The sequence below is a fragment of the Grampus griseus genome, assembly GCF_964374135.1.
Source record: "Grampus griseus genome assembly, chromosome: 3".
Lineage (NCBI taxonomy): Eukaryota > Metazoa > Chordata > Mammalia > Artiodactyla > Delphinidae > Grampus > Grampus griseus.
In genome coordinates, this window is record NC_139019.1 from 117,498,028 (window position 1) to 117,518,369 (window position 20,342).

The following is a 20,342-nucleotide window of genomic DNA, read 5'->3' on the forward strand; positions in this document are numbered from 1 at the left end:
GGGAGAGGAGGTATATAGGATGGGTGGAGATTGGTCCCTTGATTGCTCAGTAGTCTTGGCAGTTACCTAATTACTACTCAATTTGCACTCTTGGCATTTCTATATGGTCAACAAATCCTGCTAAAGATAGCTTTTTCTTGGATGTCACCACCCTTAGTAATAGAACTGTCCTTAATTAGTTGATGTGTAATACTCCTTTTTTTCAAGATTGTAAATGTATTGACAGTTCTTTCTGCCTAAGTTAATGTTCATCTTCATCAAATACATTCTAGTTGTTTATCTTTTTTTCTGCGATGTGTATTTTAATATAGCCTTCCAATAATTCTCTTAGCACTTTTTTGCCTTGTCACGTGCAGCAAAGACTGCCAGGTTTTACATTTGAATCACTAACTTTGGGTCTTTTTTCCCACTTCAAAATCTGTCAAGAATAATTTTCTTGACCATTCTTAAATAATTTATTTTTATACCCTTTCTACTTTGTCACTAGTATAGTAAGGAATGTAACAAACATTTTTTGTATGCAGAGCCTTTTCTATGTTACTTTTTTTAGTATAGGTTTCTGAGAAGTGAGTCAAATTTTTTCAAAATATTTTATTTTACCTCCCAATCCCCAGCAATTTGTGAGTCTTTTGAGGATTGTGGAAAATACTTTTAATCTATTCTCCAAAGTCTGAGAATTTTAAAACTCTGAATAGTTAATGGACTTTTGTGTCTGGTCAAAATTTATGAGTAATTTCTAGAAACTAATTATTATGTGAGTAATAATCTAAAGAACTGAGACCTTGCTGCTTTATTTCAAGTTTTCTCACATTAGTAAATTAAGTATTCATGAATAAGAAAACTATGAAACATGCAATGATTATACACAATTACTAAAATATTTCCTTTTACTGGTTATTTCTAAAATCAAAACTAAAGTAAACTTATAAATAAAAGTAAGATAATACCTTCTGGATGTGTCCTAATGTGGAAATGATCACTGAAACACCATTTCCTCTTCACAGTGCTTCAGTTTAACTTTTCTGTCTTCTTACCTTTATTATTTCCTTTTAAGGTCAGTTATTTACCCATTGTTTTAGGTTTTGCAGCTGCATTAATGACTCATTCGTTAAGCACTGAAAAACTATTTCAGTGTATACTCTAGGAGAGGTGCTGTTCTAGAGTGAGAACTCACTGTGAACATGATCATCACAGATATAACCTGTGGCCTAGAATCTTCTTATACAAAATTAATGAGCAAATGTCCTTCCCAAACCTATTATCGTATTTGCCAAGCCCATTTGCACAGGGGTAAGGCTAACTCTTTGAACAGTAGATATTTTCTTACAAGGGAATTGAAAATTTGCCCCAGATTCTAAAGGGTCAACCCATGTGAGAATACTTGTTTCTGCATAGGTTGGGACTGGAGCCCAGACCTGTCTTTTCATCCATTTATTCTTTCAGTCTTCAAGTATAACCTTGTTCCTGGGAGGGATAAATATGTCCCTTATGCAATACACAGTAGTGAAATTGGGCTATGAGAATAAATAATGCAAAAACTTAAAAAGAGGTAGAAAAATTCTTACCAAATAAAAAATTGTCTCTGAGGAAATAAATTATTTTATAAGTCTTATTGTACAGGAATCTTTGGATCACTTCTGGATTTTCATTGCAAATTGAACAGCAGGCGTTTGACTTTTATCATTTTGGGGAAGTATAGAATAGGGCAAAGAAATGGTGTACACAAGTGATACTTTATTTACCAAGAATAGACTGCAGTAACAGGTTAGGACTCTGAGTGTCGCTGTTCACCAATCGGGGGAAGAAAACAACCAGGAAATTAATACGAACCACAAGATTTCTGCATTACAAGCACTAGCTCTGGGGCTTTAGAAAGCTTCGAACTGGACCCCCGAGAGCGCCAGCATCCAACGGTGAAAGCACATTATCTTGGACCCTGAAGATCCTTGGGATCCTCAGGCCTCCACCAAGGGAACACCCACGAGCAAGCTATTCCGCCGCGGGGCTGTAATGGCGGCTTCTCCTTATTGCCCAGACTGCAGCCGGCTGATCGGGATCTGCGTTCTCTTGGGGGCCCTGTGGGAAATCCGGGCCGAACATATCCTCTACTCGGTGCCTGAGGAGCTGGAGAACGGCTCCTTCGTGGGCAACATCGCCAAGGACCTGGGGCTGGAGCCCTGGGAGCTGGCGGAGCGCGGAGTCCGCATCGTCTCCAGAGGTAGGACGCAGCTTTTTGCTCTGAACCTGCGAAGCGGCAGCTTGGTCACTGCGGGCAGGATAGACCGGGAGGAGCTCTGTGACAGATCTCCAAAGTGTGTAGTAAACCTGGAGATTCTCCTAGAGGACAACGTGAAGATTTTTGGAGTAGAAGTGGAAATAATCGATGTTAATGATAACGCGCCCAACTTTGGGGCAGAGCAAAGGGAAATAAAAGTAGCTGAAAGTGAAAATCCTGGGACAAGATTTCCTCTTCCTGAAGCTTTTGATCCGGATATAGGGATAAACTCTCTGCAGGGTTACCAGCTCAGCTCGAATGGTCACTTCTCCCTGGATGTGCAAAGAGGAGCTGATGGGATTAAGTACCCTGAGCTCGTGCTGGAGCGCGCCCTGGACCGCGAGGAAGAGGCGGTTCACCATCTCGTTCTCACCGCCTTCGACGGAGGCGACCGGGTTCACTCTGGCACTGCCAGGATTCATGTAACACTTGTGGATACCAACGACAATGCCCCAGTATTCACTCAGCCCGAGTACCATGTGAGTGTGCAGGAGAACGTGCCGGTGGGCTCCAGGCTACTCACAGTAAAAGCCACTGATACAGATGAAGGAGCCAATGGAGAAGTCACATATTCTTTCCGGAAAGTAAGAGATAAAATATCCCAGCAATTCCACTTGAATTCTCTGACTGGGGACATAACAGTATTGGGGGATCTGGATTATGAGGACTCTGGGTTCTATGATATAGATGTAGAAGCCCATGATGGGCCTGGTCTCCGAGCCAGAAGTAAGGTACTGGTGACAATTCTGGATGTAAATGACAATGCCCCAGAAGTCACAGTTACATCTCTCACCAGCTCTATTCGAGAAACTTCTTCCCCAGGCACAGTAATTGCACTTTTCAATGTGCATGACAGTGATTCAGGAGAGAATGGCCTTGTCACATGTTCTATTCCAGATAATCTGCCATTCACACTTGAAAAGACCTTTGGAAATTATCATCGGTTGTTGACACACAGGACTCTGGATAGGGAAGAAGTCTCAGAATATAACATCACTGTAACTGCCACTGACCACGGAACTCCACCATTGTCTACAGAAACACACATCTCACTGAACGTGGCAGACGTCAATGACAACCCACCTGCCTTCCCTCAAGCTTCCTACTTGGCCTACATTCCAGAAAACAATCCTAGGGGAGCTTCTATCTTCTCTGTGACCGCCCATGACCCTGACAGTAACGAGAACTCAATGGTCACTTACTCTCTGGCTGAGGACAAGCTGCAGGGGGCGCCTCTCTCCTCCTATGTCTCTATCAACTCTGACACAGGTGTATTGTATGCTCTGCGCTCCTTTGACTATGAACAGGTTAGAGACCTGCAGCTACTTGTGACAGCCAGCGACAGCGGGGACCCTCCACTCAGCAGCAACGTGTCTCTGACCATATTCGTGCTGGACCAGAACGACAACACACCTGAGATTCTGTACCCCGCCCTCCCCACCGATGGTTCCACGGGTGTGGAGCTGGCACCCCGCTCCGCAGAGCCCGGCTACCTGGTGACCAAGGTGGTGGCTGTGGACAGAGACTCGGGCCAGAACGCCTGGTTGTCCTACCGCCTGCTCAAGGCCAGCGAGCCGGGACTCTTCGCGGTGGGGCTGCACACGGGCGAGGTGCGCACAGCGCGGGCCCTGCTGGACAGAGACGCGCTCAAGCAGAGCCTGGTGGTGGCGGTCCAGGACCACGGCCAGCCCCCTCTCTCGGCCACAGTCACACTCACGGTGGTCGTGGCTGACAGCATCCCAGACGTCCTGACAGACCTAGGCAGGCTGAAGCCCTCAGCGGACCCTAATGACTCGGGCCTCACGCTGTACCTAGTGGTGGCGGTGGCCGCCGTCTCCTGCGTCTTCCTCGCATTTATCATCGTGCTGCTGGCGCTCAAGCTGAGGCGCTGGCACATGTCGCATCTGCTCCAGGCTTCAGGCAGCAGGTTGGCCAGCGTGCCCGCCTCTCACTTTGTGGGTGTGGACGGGGTGCGGGCTTTCCTGCAGACCTATTCCCACGAGGTCTCGCTCACCGCGGACTCGCGGGGGAGTCACGTGATCTTCCCGCAGCCCAACTACGCGGACACGCTCATCAGCCAGGAGAGCTGTGAGAAAAGTGGGCCTCTCCTGATATCTCAAGATTTACCTGAAAGAAAAGGAGAACCCAGTCTTCAACAGGTGAGTCAGATCTTGCCACACTGAAACGTAGGCAGAGAGCTGCATGTCTCCAATTACATATAAAGACACTTCCTTTTTAGTATTCTTTAAAGTGCTTTAAAGTGGAACGGCAAATGATCCTTCAATAATGATAAATAACAGTTACTACGCCTAATAGTTATTGATTACTTATCCTTTGTAATCTTCATTCAGTTATAGTTTCAGCAGCAATTTCTTAAGTTTATACTTCTAACCCTCTCATGTCTTTATGTTTTTATTATTTTTTAACATCTTTATTGGAGTATAATTTCTTTACAATGGTGTGTTAGTTTCTGCTTCATAACAAAGTGAATCAGTTATACATATACATATGTTCCCATATCTGTTCCCTCTTGTGTCTCCCTCCCTCCCACTCTCCCTATCCAACTCCTCTAGGTGGTCACAAAGCACTGAGCTGATCTCCCTGTGCTATGTGGCTGCTTCTCACTAGCTATCTATTTTACATTTCGTAGTGTATATATGTCCATGCCACTCTCTCACTTTGTCCCAGCTTACCCTTCCCCCTCCCCATATCCTCAAGTCCATTCTCTATGTCTGCGTCCTTATTCCTGTCCTGCCCCTAGGTTCTTCATAACCTTTTTTTATTTTTTGAGTCCATATATATGTGTTAGCATATGGTATTTTTCTCTTTCTGACTTTGTATGACAGACTCTGTATGACAGACTCTAGGTCCATCCACCTCACTACAAATAACTCAATTTCGTTTCTTTTTATGGCTGAGTAATATTCTGTTGTGTATATGTGCCACATCTTCTTTATCCATTCATCTGTCGATGGACACTTAGGTTGTTTCCATGTCCTGGCTATTGTAAATAGTGCTGCAGTGAACATTGTCATACATGACTCTTTTTGAATTATTGTTTTCTCAGGGTATATGCCCAGTAGTGGGATTGCTGGGTCATATGGTAGTTCTATTTTTCGTTTTTTAAAACACCTCCATACTGTTCTCCATAGTGGTTGTATCAATTTACATTCCCACCAACAGTGCAAGAGGGTTCCCTTTTCTCCACACCCTCTCCAGCATTTATTGTTTGTAGATTTTCTGATGATGGCCATTCTGACCGGTGTGAGGTGATACCTCATTGTAGTTTTGACTTGCATTTCTCTAATGATGTGTGATGTTGAGCACCCTTTCATGTGTTTGTCGGAAATCTGTATATCTTCTTTGGAGAAATGTCTAGTTAGGTTTTCTGCCCATTTTTGGATTGGGTTGTTTGATTTTTTGAGACTGAGGTGCGTGAGCTGCTTGTATATTTTGGAGATTAATCCTTTGTCAGTTGCTTTGTTTGCAAATATTTTCTCCCATTCTGAGCGTTGTCTTTTCATCTTGTTTATGGTTTCCTTTGCTGTGCAAAAGCTTTTAAGATTCATTAGGTCCCATTTGTTTATTTTTGTTTTTATTTCCATTTCTCTAGAAGGTGGGTCAAAAAGAATCTTGCTGTGGTTTATGTCATAGAGTTTTCTGCCTATGTTTTCCTCTAGAGTTTTATAGTGTCTGGCTTTACATTTAGGTCTTTAATCCATTTTGAGCTTATTTTTGTGTATGGTGTTAGGGAGTGTTCTAATTGCATTCTTTTACATGTGGTTGTCCAGTTTTCTCAGCACCATTTATTGAAGAGGCTGTCTTCTCTCCATTGTATATTCTTGCCTCCTTTATCAAAAATAAGGTGACCAGGGCTTCCCTGGTGGTGCAATCGTTAAGAATCCGCCTGCCAATGCAGGAGACACGGGTTTGAGCCCTGGTCCAGGAAGATTCCACATGCTGCAGAGCAGCTAAGCCTGTGTGCCACAACTACTGAGCCTGCGCTCTAGATCTCGCGAGCCACAATTACTGAGCCTGTGTGCCACAACTACTGAAGCCCGCGTGCCTAGAGCCTGTGCTCTGCAACAAGGGAAGCCACCGCAGTGAGAAGCCCATGCACCACAACGAAGAGTAGCCCCCGCTCACCACAACTAGAGGAAGCCCGTGTGCAACAACGAAGATGCAACACAGCCAAAAATAAAAAAAAAAATAAATTAAAAAAAAAAAGTTGACCATATGTTCGTGGGTTTATCTCTGGGCTTTCTGTCCTGTTCCATTGATCTATATTTCTGTTTTTGTGCCAGTGCTGTACTGTCTTGATTACTGTAGCTTTGTAGTGTAGTCTGAAGTCCAGGAGCCTGATTCCTCCAGCTCTGTTTTTCTTTCTCAGGATTGCTTTGGCTATTCAGGGTCTTTTGTGTTTCCATACAAATTGTGAAATTTTTTGTTCTAGTTCTGTGAAAAATGCCATTGGTAGTTTTATAGGGGTTGCAATGAATCTGTAGATTGCTTTGGGTAGTATAGTCATTTTCACAATGTTGATTCTTCCAATCCTAAAATGTGGTATATCTCTCCATCTATTTGTATGATCTTTAATTTCTTTCATCAGTGTCTTATAGTTTTCTGCATACAGTCTTTGGCCTCCTTAGGTAGGTTTATTCCTAGGTATTTTATTATTTTTTTTGCAGTGGTAAATGGGAGTGTTTCCTTAATTTCTCTTTCAGATTTTTCATCATTAGTGTATAGGAATGTGGGAGATTTCTGTGCATTAACTTTGTATCTTGCTACTTTACCAAATTCATTGCTTAGCTCTAGTAGTTTTCTGGTAGTATCTTTTAGTATTCTCTATGTATAGTATCATGTCATCTGCAAACAGTGACAGCTTTACTTCTTCTTTTCCGATTTGAATTCCTTCTATTTCTTTTTCTTCTCTGCTGCCTCTCACGTCTTTAAAGCCATTTCCCTTTAGGCATTACTGAAAGGATAGATTAGAATTGTGAAATAATTCACAATTATTAAGGAGGCAATTGTGTATATTTATATTAAAGCATTCTCCCTTATGAAGCTGTTGTTGTGTCTGGACTGAGTATTTTAAAATTTCCTCTTTTTACACCCTAATGTACTTTGCTTGAAATTTACTTTTCTTTCCTTTGGGATAGGTATTTTCCATTATGATTAAACAATGGCAATTTATAAATATTGGGGAATATACTTAACATTTAGATATAACTTTAACAGGGATAGTTTCTCAACTGGATTGGTACATTTCATATATGGTGTTGTTGTAGTTTGTGAGATGCACCAACTGACTATGTGTGATTCCTCTGGTGCACTTCTGTGATTACCAAAAATATTGCCCATTTAATTTCACTCATATTTAATAGCTTGCAGGAGTGATTTTAATAATTTCTGAATTACCTATTATGGTATCACTATGAGACCCTTTTTGATTTCTGAGGAAAACATAACTTTTAAAAATCTTTCCTTTTTCATCTTGGGAGCCTCTTATTCAGGTTGGGTGACTTAGATTCTAAACTGATATGATTTATGCTATTTAGTAAGAAGGTCTCAGCCCTGGTCCCAAAAATTGCTCATAGGTATCTCTGTCACCGTTGGGCTCTGGGATGATATGACTTGGGGAAAATATTCATGAATGTCTAGGACTGCAAAAATTAGTGAACTTTGGATACCTGGAAATTGTAGCAATAGTTTGTGGACTATGCCTCAATTCAGCTTAAGAAGGAGAGTTTGAGTTTCTAAATGCCTTTGTCTTCATGGGAAATTGTGGTGCAATACATAGAGTAAAACAGGAATGTGGTATGATACAACTAGCTGGCACGAGGAGAGGAAAGAGAAAATAATTAATGAATATTGAGAAACAAATCGTATCTGAGGATAGATCGTTTAAAATGCTGAAGCTTTAAAATATAATTTGGAAATATCAATTGTCTTGAAACTGTAACAGACATATTTGCATGCTGGCATTAAGAATACATTCCAGAATCAGAGTGATATATATTTTTTAAATGCCTAGGAGGGCAGTAGATAATTTATAACTAATATCACATGGAAATACATTTTTGTTTCAGTGGACACTGGGTTTCTTTTAGAAAGTAATATTTCTGGTTAAATAAATTGCACAATTATATGATGGGCTACTACATAGCCATAAGAAATTAAAAATGGGAACCCTTTTTATGTACTGTTAGAATATGTTATCTTCAAGATATAATGAGTTATATATACACTACTATGTATAAAATAGGTAACTAATGAGAACCTACTGTACAGCACAGGGAACTCTACTCAGTGCTTGGTAGTGACCTAAATGAGAAGAAAATCCAAAAAAGAGAGGGTATATGTATATGTATAGCTGATTCACTTTGCTGTACAGCAGAAACTAACACAACATTGTAAAGCAACTATACTCCAATAAAAATTAATTTAATAAAATAAAATGCACCAAAGTCTTATAGCTCAGATTTCAAGGAAACTCAATAGAAGTTTCCTCAAATTGGATAACAATCAAAAAATTACATTTTATTACTAACAAATGGTTGAGAATTTGAAAGAAACATCTGCCAGCTGTCAAAAAATAAAAAGCAAATTTCCATCAATTAAAAAAAAGATATAATGAGTGAAAAAAGCAAGATGCAAAACATTGTGTATTGTATACTTTTGTGTCTAAAACCGGGGGAGAATATTTTTAGAAATCTGCTGAACTCTACAAAACATACTAATGGAATGATACACAAAAAACATAGCACTCATTTCTCCTGGGAGAAATATGTTGTTGAAAGCAGAGAGGAAGAGCCTATAAAATATGCCATATGTGCCTTTGAATTTCGAACTGTATGAATGTATACCTATTTAAAAACAAATAAATACTCCTTGTAAATCCCCCCCCAAAAAAAGAGAAAACAAAAATAGTTCCTTGCAAAACATTTACAAGTCATTAGTGCAGTTTCTGGGGAAAACCTCTGGGCGTCGCTGTAGGTCAAAAGAAGGAAGAGATGATAATCAGAGACGCATTTGGGAACCTCTGAAAGGGTAACTTCCTGCTCAAACAAACCACACAAGGGAGGCCAGTACAGGTTTGGATAGTGGAAACGAAAGCAGGAAAAGTGACCCTATCCCGGATTTTGCTTATTCCTCCTCCCGACCAAGGAGCGGAGCAGCAGTGGAGGGAGACAGGATGAGGCCGAGCGCAGAGAGGAGCGGCCGAGCGCGGTGGCGGCAGGTACTGTTGCCCTTCCTGCTGTCTTTGTTCCGCGGGGCTCTCCCAGACCAAATTCGCTACTCAATTCCCGAGGAGCTGGCCAAGAACTCGGTGGTAGGAAACCTCGCCAAGGATCTGGGGCTCAGTGTCCGGGACTTGCCGGCCCGGAAGTTGCGGGTTACCGCGGAGAAGGAATATTTTATTGTAAACCCTGAGAGCGGGGACTTACTTGTGAGTGATAGAATAGACCGAGAGCAGATTTGTGGGAAGAAGCCTCTGTGCATTCTGGATTTCGATACTGTCGCTGAAAACCCACTAAATATTTTCCATGTATCAGTAATAGTACAGGATATAAATGACAACACTCCGCTATTCAAACAGAGTAAGATTGACTTAAAAATTGTAGAATCCACTAAGCCAGGTAAAACATTTCCACTAGACCCGGCGCTGGATTTGGATGCTGGTCCTAATTCACTGCAAAGATACAACCTTAATGAAAATGAGCACTTTGATCTCACAGAGAAACAGACTCCAGATGGACGTAAATATCCTGAGTTGATTCTGAAACATTCTCTGGACAGAGAAGAGCAGAATTTTCATCATCTGGTCCTGACAGCTGTAGACGGTGGGGACCCACCCCAAAGTGGCACCACCCAGATCCAAATCCAAGTCACAGATGCCAACGATAATCCCCCAGTGTTCAGCCAGGACGTGTACAGGGTCAGCCTGCAAGAGGGTGTGCCCCCTGGCTTCTTAGTGCTTCAACTGACAGCCACCGACCAGGACGAGGGCGTCAACGCAGAGATCATCTACTCCTTTCATAATGTGGATGAACAAGTGGAACGATTTTTTAACTTAGACAGAAAAACAGGAGAAATCACGACAAAGGATGATTTTGATTTTGAAATCGCTAGTAGTTACACTCTCACTATAGAAGCGAAAGATCCTGGAGATCTAGCAGCCCATTGCAGTGTCCAAGTCGAAATTCTCGATGAGAATGATTGTGCACCAGAAGTGATTGTGACTTCAATATTTACTCCCCTACCAGAGGATTCACCACCAGGAACAGTGATCGCCTTGATAAAAACAAGAGATAGAGACTCTGGAGAAAATGGAGAAGTTTACTGCCAAATCTTGGGAAAGACCGAGTTTATATTGAAATCTTACTCGAAGAACTATTACAAGCTAGTGACAGACAGGACCCTGGACCGGGAGGAGATCCCAGAATACAACGTCACTATAATGGCCACCGACAGAGGCAAGCAGCCCCTCTCCTCTAGTATAAGCATCACTCTGCGCCTCGCAGATGTCAACGACAACGCTCCAGTTTTCCACCAGGCCTCCTACGTGGTCCACGTGGCAGAAAACAACCCGCCTGGAGCCTCCATCGCCCAAGTTAGCGCTTCAGATCCAGACTTGGGGCCCAACGGCCACGTCTCCTACTCCATCGTGGCCAGCGACCTGGAGCCGCGCGCGCTGTCGTCCTACGTGTCCGTGAGCGCACAGAGCGGCGTGGTTTTCGCGCAGCGCGCCTTCGACCACGAGCAGCTGCGCGCCTTCGAGCTGACGCTGCAGGCCCGCGACCACGGCTCGCCCGCGCTCAGCACCAACGTGAGCCTGCGCGTGCTGGTGGGCGACCGCAACGACAACGCGCCCAGGGTGCTGTACCCGGCGCTGGGGCCCGACGGTTCGGCGCTCTTCGACACGGTGCCGCGCGCCGCGCAGCCCGGCTACCTGGTCACCAAGGTGGTGGCGGTGGACGCCGACTCTGGACACAACGCCTGGCTGTCCTACCACGTGCTGCAGGCCAGCGAGCCCGGACTTTTCAGCGTGGGGCTGCGCACGGGCGAGGTGCGCACGGCGCGGGCCCTGGGCGACAGGGACGCGGCCCGCCAGCGCCTGCTGGTTGCTGTGCGCGATGGGGGACAGCCACCCCTCTCGGCCACCGCCACGCTGCTCCTGGTTTTCGCGGACAGCCTGCAAGAGGCGCTGCCGGACCTCAGTGACCACTCTGAGCCCACTGACCTCCAAGCTGAGCTGCAGTTTTACTTGGTGGTGGCCTTGGCCTTGATCTCAGTGCTCTTCCTCCTGGCAGTGATTCTGGCGGTCGCCCTACACCTTCGACACTCCTCCAGCCCCGCTGCCTGGGGCTGCTTTCAGCCTGGTGTCTGTGTCAAGTCTGGACCCATGGTTCCCCCCAACTACAGTGAGGGAACATTGCCCTATTCCTACAATCTGTGTGTTGCCTCACAATCAGCTAAGGCAGAATTTAATTTTCTCAGCGTCACCCCAGAAATGGCTCCCCCTCAGGATCTCCTCTGCGAAGATGCCTCTTGGGTGCCAAGTAGTAATCACGGAGATGCTGGGGTCCCATTTGCCTCAGGTACTATTTTAAAGGTGAGCTCTAATTTAATTCACTTTTTTACCTTGCGGTTTCAATGTTTATTAACAAATCACCTAACCGGAGTAGAAGTCTTCAATTCATATTTTATTGTTTTGTGGCTAGAATTTGGGTGGTTTTCTGCCTTACGTATCATAATCATATTTAAACAAATCTTTGACATAGGTTTTCTATCTGACAGGTATGATTTATTTAACATAGTTACAAGCTTTTACTTCATAAAATACTTCTTTTTCTTCCTCATCTTTACATTCCTTCCCTCTGAAAGTTTATTACTGTTGAGACCTTAAGCTATTCCTTTTTCCTTCAGGGTCTTTATATTAGTTTTATTAATTTTAGTTGCACTTCCTCTTAGAATTATAGTACTTAAGAGTAAAGAGAGGGCTTCCCTGGTGGCGCAGTGCTTGAGAGTCCGCCTGCCAATGCAGGGGACGCGGGTTCGTGCCCCTGGTCCGGGAGGATCCCACATGCGGCGGAGCGGCTGGGCCCGTGAGCCATGGCCGCTGAGCCTGCACGTCCGGAGCCTGTGCTCCACAATGGGAGAGGCTGCAGCAGTGAGAGGCCCGCGTACCGCAAAAAAAAAAAAAGAGTAAAGAGAGCTCCCCATCTCACTAGTTTGGGAAACTGGGAACCAAAGAAAGGAAGAATTTTACTCAATGTCATGGCCTGTCAACAGCAGAGCATGGGTAGGACTGACATGAACACCAGCACTCTTCGTATCTTTACAAGCTAAGTGTCTTGGGATCCCAGATCTATTTTAAAAGGTTGTGAAAAGTTTGAGGTATGCAGTGTCTGCTATTAAGAGTGTGTTTAATAAATGGGAGAAATCTTTCTCTCTCAGGCACAATAACAAATTGCTCTTGTGAAAAATTGTACATTGAGAAAAATTTTGCAACCTATTCTCACATTGCTTCCTTAAAACTTTATTTTTTGAATTTTCTAGGTATCGATGTAAAACATCTTTATTTTCTTTATTTTCTTATAAAGGTGTCATTAAGTAAAAATTGCTTCTCTCAATGGACTCTCTGAAATGTCCACTTTTTTTTTTTAGTCATGAGGCATTTCTTTTTCTGCTACCATATAAAGGTGATAACATTAAATATCTGTCTTAACATAGAGAGGCCACTCACTGCCTGCTCAATGATAAGTATCTGGACTTGTTTTTCTGTAAGGGTGATGAACTAAAGCCCTTTCTGCCATAGTCACTCTACTGATTTTCCCCAGGTGTCTGTAACTGTAAAACATCTAACTCCAATTTAGACATGGTAATAGGAAAATATAAATAATGCATAGTTAATCCGACTCAAACTCTCCGTCTGATATAGTGTAGTTGCCATGTTCTTAGTGTGAAAATCTTGAAACTTTCTTGAAGACCTCACAAGTAACAAAAAGCAAAAAAAAAAAAAAAAAAGTCCCTCTATTTCTTCTGCATATGACAGCTAATGCAATTTGCATAATTCAGTAGGCCTTTTTTCAAAGGTCTACTGAGAGCTAGAATTGTTTTCTTGGCATTCTTATATACAAACGGGGATGTTTTCATAAATATATCCTAATTAGAAAGTGAAATCTTTAAACCGCAAAAGAATACTGATGTCCTAATTAAATGGACTCAATATAGGTAAGAGGTAATTAAAGGGCATAGGCTCAATGGCACAGTAAATAAAACTTTTCTAAAGAAGTAAAAAATAATCTAATAATTACATTAGTCTCAGAATTAAGCTTGTGGAAGTCTTTTGCTATTTTAGAATTAAATTTTATTTAAATATAAGGAATGTCACGTGGTAATATATTAAGGAAACAGAAAATTATTAGAAATAAAATAGAATTAAACATATTTGAAATCAAAACAGAATTGGTGTAGTAACTGGTTAGGACTCTGAGCGTCGCTGTTCACCAAAGTGGGAAAGAAGCTGCCGCTGATGCGATCAGACTTTGTTCCTTCCGCACTAAGCACGCGCAGACCAGACAAGCTTCTGGGAAAAGCCGCCCACCCGCGCCCCTCTCCCATTTCCGCAAGGGAATGTGTTCCCCTTGGCTTTAGAGAAGTAAGGAAACAGCAGATTGGAACCAGGACTAAGAGAAAACTGGTCAGAGAGAGGCAATGGCGGATCCACTGAGGGGTTGGGGCTGCAGAGAGCTGTTCCTGCTCTCCATGCTGCTGGGGACGCTGTGGGGAGCCGGGGCCGGGCAGATCCGCTACTCGGTGCCAGAGGAACTGGATAAAGGCTCCTTCGTGGGCAACATCGCCAAGGACCTGGGGCTGGAGCCCCGGGAGCTGGCGGAGCGGGGCGTCCGCATCATCTCCAGAGGTAGGACGCAGCTCTTTGCTCTGAACCCGCGAAGCGGCAGCTTGGTCACCGCGGGCAGGATAGACCGGGAGGAGCTCTGCGCTCAGAGCGCGCTGTGTCTGCTGAGTTTTAACATCTTGGTTGAGAGTAAAATGAAAATGTATGGGGTAGAAGTAGAAATAATCGATATTAATGACAACTTCCCGCGTTTCCGGGATGAGGAAGTAAAAGTAAAAGTTAATGAAAATGCGGCTGTGGGAACGCGGTTAGTACTTCCCTTTGCTCGAGATGCCGATGTGGGTGTGAACTCCCTCCAGAGTTACCAGCTCAGCTCCAATATGCACTTCTCTTTGGCCGCGAAAAGCGACACAGATGGACAGAAATATCCAGAGCTGGTACTGGAACAGCCGTTGGACCGCGAGAAAGTAGCTGTTCACGACCTCCTACTCACAGCTTTAGATGGTGGAGACCCCGTACACTCTGGTACCACGCACATCCGCGTGATGGTCCTCGATGCAAACGATAACGCGCCCCTGTTCACTCAATCCGAGTATAGAGTGAGTGTTCCAGAGAACATAGCTCTCGGCACTCGGCTGCTCACACTAACCGCCACGGATCCAGATGAGGGAATAAATGGGAAATTGACCTACTCTTTTCGCAATGAAGAAGACAAAATTTCAGAGACTTTCCAACTTGATTCCAACTTGGGTGAAATCTCAACTCTGCAATCACTGGATTACGAAGAATCCAGATTCTATCACATGGAAGTGGTAGCTCAGGATGGAGGTGCTCTTCTTGCCAGCGCTAAGGTACTAATCACAGTTCAGGACGTGAATGACAATGTGCCTGAAGTGATCCTCACCTCTCTCGCCAGTTCCATCTCTGAAGACTGTCTTCCCGGAACGATAATTGCTCTGTTTAGCGTACATGACGGTGATTCTGGAGAGAATGGTGAGATTTCATGTTCTATTCCCAGGAACTTGCCTTTTAAATTGGAAAAGTCAGTTGATAATTACTATCACTTACTGACAACAGGAGCCCTGGACAGAGAAGAGATCTCAGATTACAACATCACAGTAACTGTCACTGACTGTGGAAATCCACCACTGTCTACAGAAAACCACATCTCCCTGAAAGTGACAGACATCAATGACAACCCTCCCGTTTTCCCTCACACCTTATACTACACCTACATCCCAGAAAACAACCCCAGAGGCATCTCGATCTTCTCTGTAAACGCCCATGACCCCGACAGCGGCAACAACGCCCAGGTCACTTACTCTCTGGCTGAGAACAAATTTCAGGGAACGCCTCTATCATCCTGCGTCTCCATTAACTCTGACACTGGAATCCTGTATGCACTGTGCTCTTTCGACTATGAGCAGGTTAGAGAACTGCAGCTGTGGGTGACAGCCAGTGACAGTGGGGACCCTCCACTCAGCAGCAACGTGTCTCTGAGCCTGTTCATCCTGGACCAGAACGACAACACACCTGAGATTCTGTACCCCGCCCTCCCCACCGACGGTTCCACCGGTGTGGAGCTGGCACCCCGCTCTGCAGAGCCCGGCTACCTGGTGACCAAGGTGGTGGCTGTGGACAGAGACTCAGGCCAGAACGCCTGGCTGTCCTACCGCCTGCTCAAGGCCAGCGATCCAGGACTCTTCGCGTTGGGGCTGCACACGGGCGAGTTGCGCACAGCGCGGGCCCTGCTGGACAGAGACGCGCTCAAGCAGAGCCTGGTGGTGGCTGTCCAGGACCACGGCCAGCCCCCTCTCTCGGCCACCGTGACGCTCACGGTGGCTGTGGCTGATAGCATCCCAGATGTGCTGGCGGACTTGGGCAACCTCAAACCCTCCGCCGACCCTGAGGACTCGAGCCTCACGCTGTACCTAGTGGTGGCGGTGGCCGCGGTCTCCTGCGTCTTCCTCGCATTTGTCATCGCGCTGCTGGCGCTCAGACTGCGGCGCTGGCACAGGTCGCGCGTGCTGCAGGCTTCCGTCAGTGGGTTGGCCGGCGCGCCCGCCTCTCACTTTGTGGGCGTGGACGGGGTGCGGGCTTTCCTGCAGACGTATTCGCACGAGGCCTGGCTCACCGCGGACTCGCGGGGGAGTCACGTGATCTTCCCGCAGCCCAACTACGCGGACACACTCATCAGCCAGGAGAGCTGTGAGAAAAGCGAGCCTCTCCTGATATCTGAGAAGATAAACGCAAAGGAAACAGAGCTAGGAGTTGTTCAGGTGAGTTTTCTTTTTTCTGTAACTATGTTTGGAGCATTTTCTTCATTTGTTTCCATCATTTTTCTGCCCCATTCAAAATCGGTTAAGTACGTAAATAGTGAATCATTCTTTGCTCTATTTACAGATTAACTTGATTTGATAATTGATGCTTTCTCCGTTTGTTTTCAAATTATATTTTGTTTTTAATGTCTTTTTTCTATAATATGTGGATATTTTAGAAACTATAGCTGATATCCATAGGCTTAAGTGAAACAAGTATTTTTTTTACATCTTTATTGGAGTATAATTGCTTTACAATGGTGTGTTAGTTTATGCTTTATAACAAAGTGAATCAGTTATACATATACATATGTTCCCATATCTCTTCCCTCTTGCGTCTCCCTCCCTCCCACCCTCCCTATCCCACCCCTCCAGGCGGTCACAAAGCACCGAGCTGATCTCCCTGTGCTATGCGGCTGCTTCCCACTAGCTATCTACCTTACGTTTGGTAGTGTATATATGTCCATGCCTCTCTCTTGCTTTGTCACAGCTTACCCTTCCCCCTCCCCATATCCTCAAGCCCATTCTCTAGTAGGTCTGTGTCTTTATTCCTGTCTTACCTCTAGGTTCTTCGTGACATTTTTTTTTCTTAGATTCCATATACATGTGTTAGCATACGGTATTTGTCTTTCTCTTTCTCACTTACTTCACTCTGTATGACAGACTCTAGGTCCATCCACCTCATTACAAATAGGTCAATTTCGTTTCTTTTTATGGCTGAGTAATATTCTATTGTATATATGTGCCACGTCTTCTTTATCCATTCATCCGATGATGGACACTTAGGTTGTTTCCATCTCCGGGCTATTGTAAATAGAGCTGCAATGAACATTTTGGTACATAACTCTTTTTGAATTATGGTTTTCTCAGGGTATATGCCCAGTAGTGGAATTGCTGGGTCATATGGTAGTTCTATTTGTAGTTTTTTAAGGAAGCTCCAAGTATTTTAAAAGAAAGTGGTTATACATAATCACTTTATCCAAAGGCTTTCTTATACCAGAACTGTTTGTTAATAGAAGAGTTGTTTGATTAGAACATCCAAATTGTTAGATGTAATGTTCTCTTTTGAATATTTGCCTAAACACCAATAGCACATATGTTTTGGAGAAAGTATTGTGCAGTATTGGTATTTTAGTACCTGCTGTTTTTGTAAGGGTACTAATAATTTGCATAAATCAGTGGAAGAATATAGAAAACTTTTGCGTGATCAGTATCAGAAAGACAGATTAAATTTATAGTGATGATAATGTCTGTGGCATTCTGAAATCTGGAAAGTTTGGGTTAACCCATGTAATAATTGGACATGTGTAATTGTTTAGAGAAGAAATCAAAGGATCCTTTGAATTATGCTTTAGAATAAATTCTGTGATGCAGTTTAAAATCGCCAAATAATTAGATACCAGTTCATTAAATACATATATACCATACACCTGGCATCTTCTGGTTACACATAACCCCTCCACTTTTCAGAATCAATATTGACCTGAATGTTTGCATTTCTGCAAGTGCAGCTACAATTCTGCTTTATTAGAAGAGTTTAAGATTTGTATTTGGAAAATCAATTCAACTGATGAAATAAAGTAAGGCAGGACAAGAAAAATTAAGGATAAAATTCTCTGTGTTTGTTTGGGCCTCCTCCCTCCCTAATGTGCAGTGTACATCTATATTACACATTAACTAGAGCCCCTCAGAAATGAGAATGCCTGCTTGACTGTATTTTTTCTTTCAATATTTTTTCTTTCTCCTGATGCTAGCGCTGTAACTTCTTAAAAGAATAGTGTTCTTTCCCAGCTCTGTAGAGGGTCACGGTGACTTTCTGCTCACTTTGTACGTAATTACCTGGACTATGTATCCTTGGTGAACTTTACACAGAATATCAGTATATCATTTTGATAAACGATACTTTGTCTCAAAAATGTATTTGACTGTGCCTTCAACTTCTAACAGGCAGAGCAGTTCTCAGAGCTTTCTGAGAAGCTGCTTCCTGGGTTATCATCCTCAGTTCAGCTCGAATAAAATTCCCTTTTTTTCCTCTTAACTTGATAGTTAATTAAATTTTCACTGACACGACTTTAAAATGGTTTGGAAATTTAAAAAACTATTTCTCAGGGATGTGCTCATCTTAAACTATGAGATTTTTCTTATGAAATGCTGGTCTGTGTGTCTCATTTCACGAATATGTCTTGTGTAATAGAAGAACTATGTACGCTATTCATTTTTGCATATGATTTGCTGAAGATGATTTTCAGATCCTTATTTTTAAAAGATTTTTCAATCTTTAAAATTTTGTACTTTCAACAACTTGAACATCAGCTGCAAAGTATGAATAAATGGGGAAAATGGCAATAAAATATTATTAATGGAATAGTAGGTTACATTACTCAACCACATGAAAGGGTTACCATACATTTGGGAACCTAGGCCCACTTGATTTTTATTTTTTCAACATTTATTTGAAGGGGATCTAATTATATTTATATATGGGCAATTCTGATCTCAGGGTACAATGTACAGACTCACTGAATAGTGAAGTCATCCAAAGAGTAACAAGAGAATCTGTATGATCAATACTGAATACTGATATCATTCACTCCTACATGAAAACTCACTTTTCCATTATTTTTTAAAGAAAAGATTACTGTATAGATTTGGGTATGTGTCCTGGGTTAACTTTTTCATGCAATGGGAGAAAATACCTTTTATAACTCTATAAACTTCAATAGACTTTACATAATAAAATGCGTGATCTACACACCGTGAGTGTATATACTATACATAGTATACTCTGAAATACTTGAATCTTTAGCTTCATGTGTGTTCTGAAAAGATAACTTTCCTGCACTAATTGAAGTGCTCACACAGTGTTTAAAAAAAAAAAAGGCACTTGCTCAGTCATATTTTGGAGCAGTCTTGAGTCAGTAGTGGGTTTTTTTTGTTGGTTTTTTTTTTTTTTTGCTTTTTTTTTTTGCGGTACGCGGGCCTCTCACCGTTGTGGCCCCTCCCGTTGCAGAGCACAGGCTCCGGACGCGCAGGCCCAGCGGCCGTGGCTCACGGGCCCAGCCGCTCCGCGGCACGTGGGATCCTCCCGGACCGGGGCACGAACCCGTGTCCCCTGCATCAGCAGGCGGACTCTCAACCACTGCGCCACCAGGGAAGCCCAGTAGTGTTTTTTATGTTTGTATAGAGATGCCAATGAGTTTCTGTCTGGAATCCTGGATAAATGTGCTTTTCCACTAAAATGAGTTCTACATTGTTATACATCTTCCAAGTTTTAGACTGACCATATATTATGTAGTTAAAAAAAAAATTCTGGGCTTCCCTGTGGCGCAGTGGTTGAGAGTCCGCCTGCCAATGCAGGGGACACGGGTTCGTGCCCCGGTTCGGGAGGATCCCACGTGCCGCGGAGCGGCTGGGCCCGTGAGCCACGGCCGCTGAGCCTGCGCGTCCGAGCCTGTGCTCCGCAACGGGAGAGGCCACAACGGTGAGAGGCCCGCGTACCGCAAAAACAAACAAACAAAAAAAACCAAAAAAAAAACAACAAAAAAAACCAATTTCTGAATGAAGATTTCTAGTTTGGAAATGGAATAAATACTCTAAGAAACCTATCAGAAACATGGAAACTGAAGTGCTTATTGCTAAGGGAAGCGTGTCAATACAAAGAGTTGAGATGATCAGATAGTAACCCAGAGACCAAGGAAAAGTGGACAACATAGATTACTTTCTTTGGAATATATCATTATAAGGACTCATGCTTCACCCCCAAAATCCAAGTAACTCACCATTGCTAAGCTACTTGAGAAGAAACAGTACAATTAAAGACAATGGTAATGTAGTGTGGACAAATAAAATTAGTGCAATAGTTTTAAATCATAGTCATTTAATT

At 43.4% G+C, this 20,342-nt stretch overlaps 3 protein-coding genes across 3 annotated transcripts; all 3 read left to right on the forward strand.

The window, feature by feature from the left end:
* Positions 1–1,995: 1,995 nt before the first annotated feature.
* On the forward strand, positions 1,996–4,458 carry LOC309819624 (protocadherin gamma-A4-like; the record flags this gene model as incomplete). The annotated part of the gene is made up of 1 exon (XM_082649974.1): positions 1,996–4,458. The coding sequence occupies exon 1, from the start codon at positions 2,011–2,013 to the stop codon at positions 4,456–4,458; it is 2,448 nt and encodes an 815-aa protein (XP_082506100.1). The 5' UTR covers positions 1,996–2,010.
* A 5,012-nt stretch (positions 4,459–9,470) lies between these two features.
* Positions 9,471–12,850, forward strand: LOC309819880 (protocadherin gamma-B2-like; the record flags this gene model as incomplete). Its single annotated transcript, XM_082650331.1, has 2 exons — positions 9,471–11,891; positions 12,839–12,850. The coding sequence occupies 2 exons, from the start codon at positions 9,471–9,473 to the stop codon at positions 12,848–12,850; spliced, it is 2,433 nt and encodes an 810-aa protein (XP_082506457.1).
* Positions 12,851–13,981: 1,131 nt separating this feature from the next.
* Positions 13,982–16,611, forward strand: LOC309819595 (protocadherin gamma-A5-like). The gene has a single exon (XM_082649932.1). It carries the CDS (start codon positions 13,997–13,999, stop codon positions 16,547–16,549), a length of 2,553 nt encoding a protein of 850 aa, XP_082506058.1. The 5' UTR covers positions 13,982–13,996; the 3' UTR covers positions 16,550–16,611.
* The last annotated feature ends 3,731 nt before the right edge of the window (positions 16,612–20,342 follow it).

Coding starts and splice junctions, on each gene's coding strand:
- LOC309819595 (XM_082649932.1), top strand. CDS start 13,997: ATGGCGGATCCACTGAGGGGTTGGGGCTGCAGAGAGCTGTTCCTGCTC.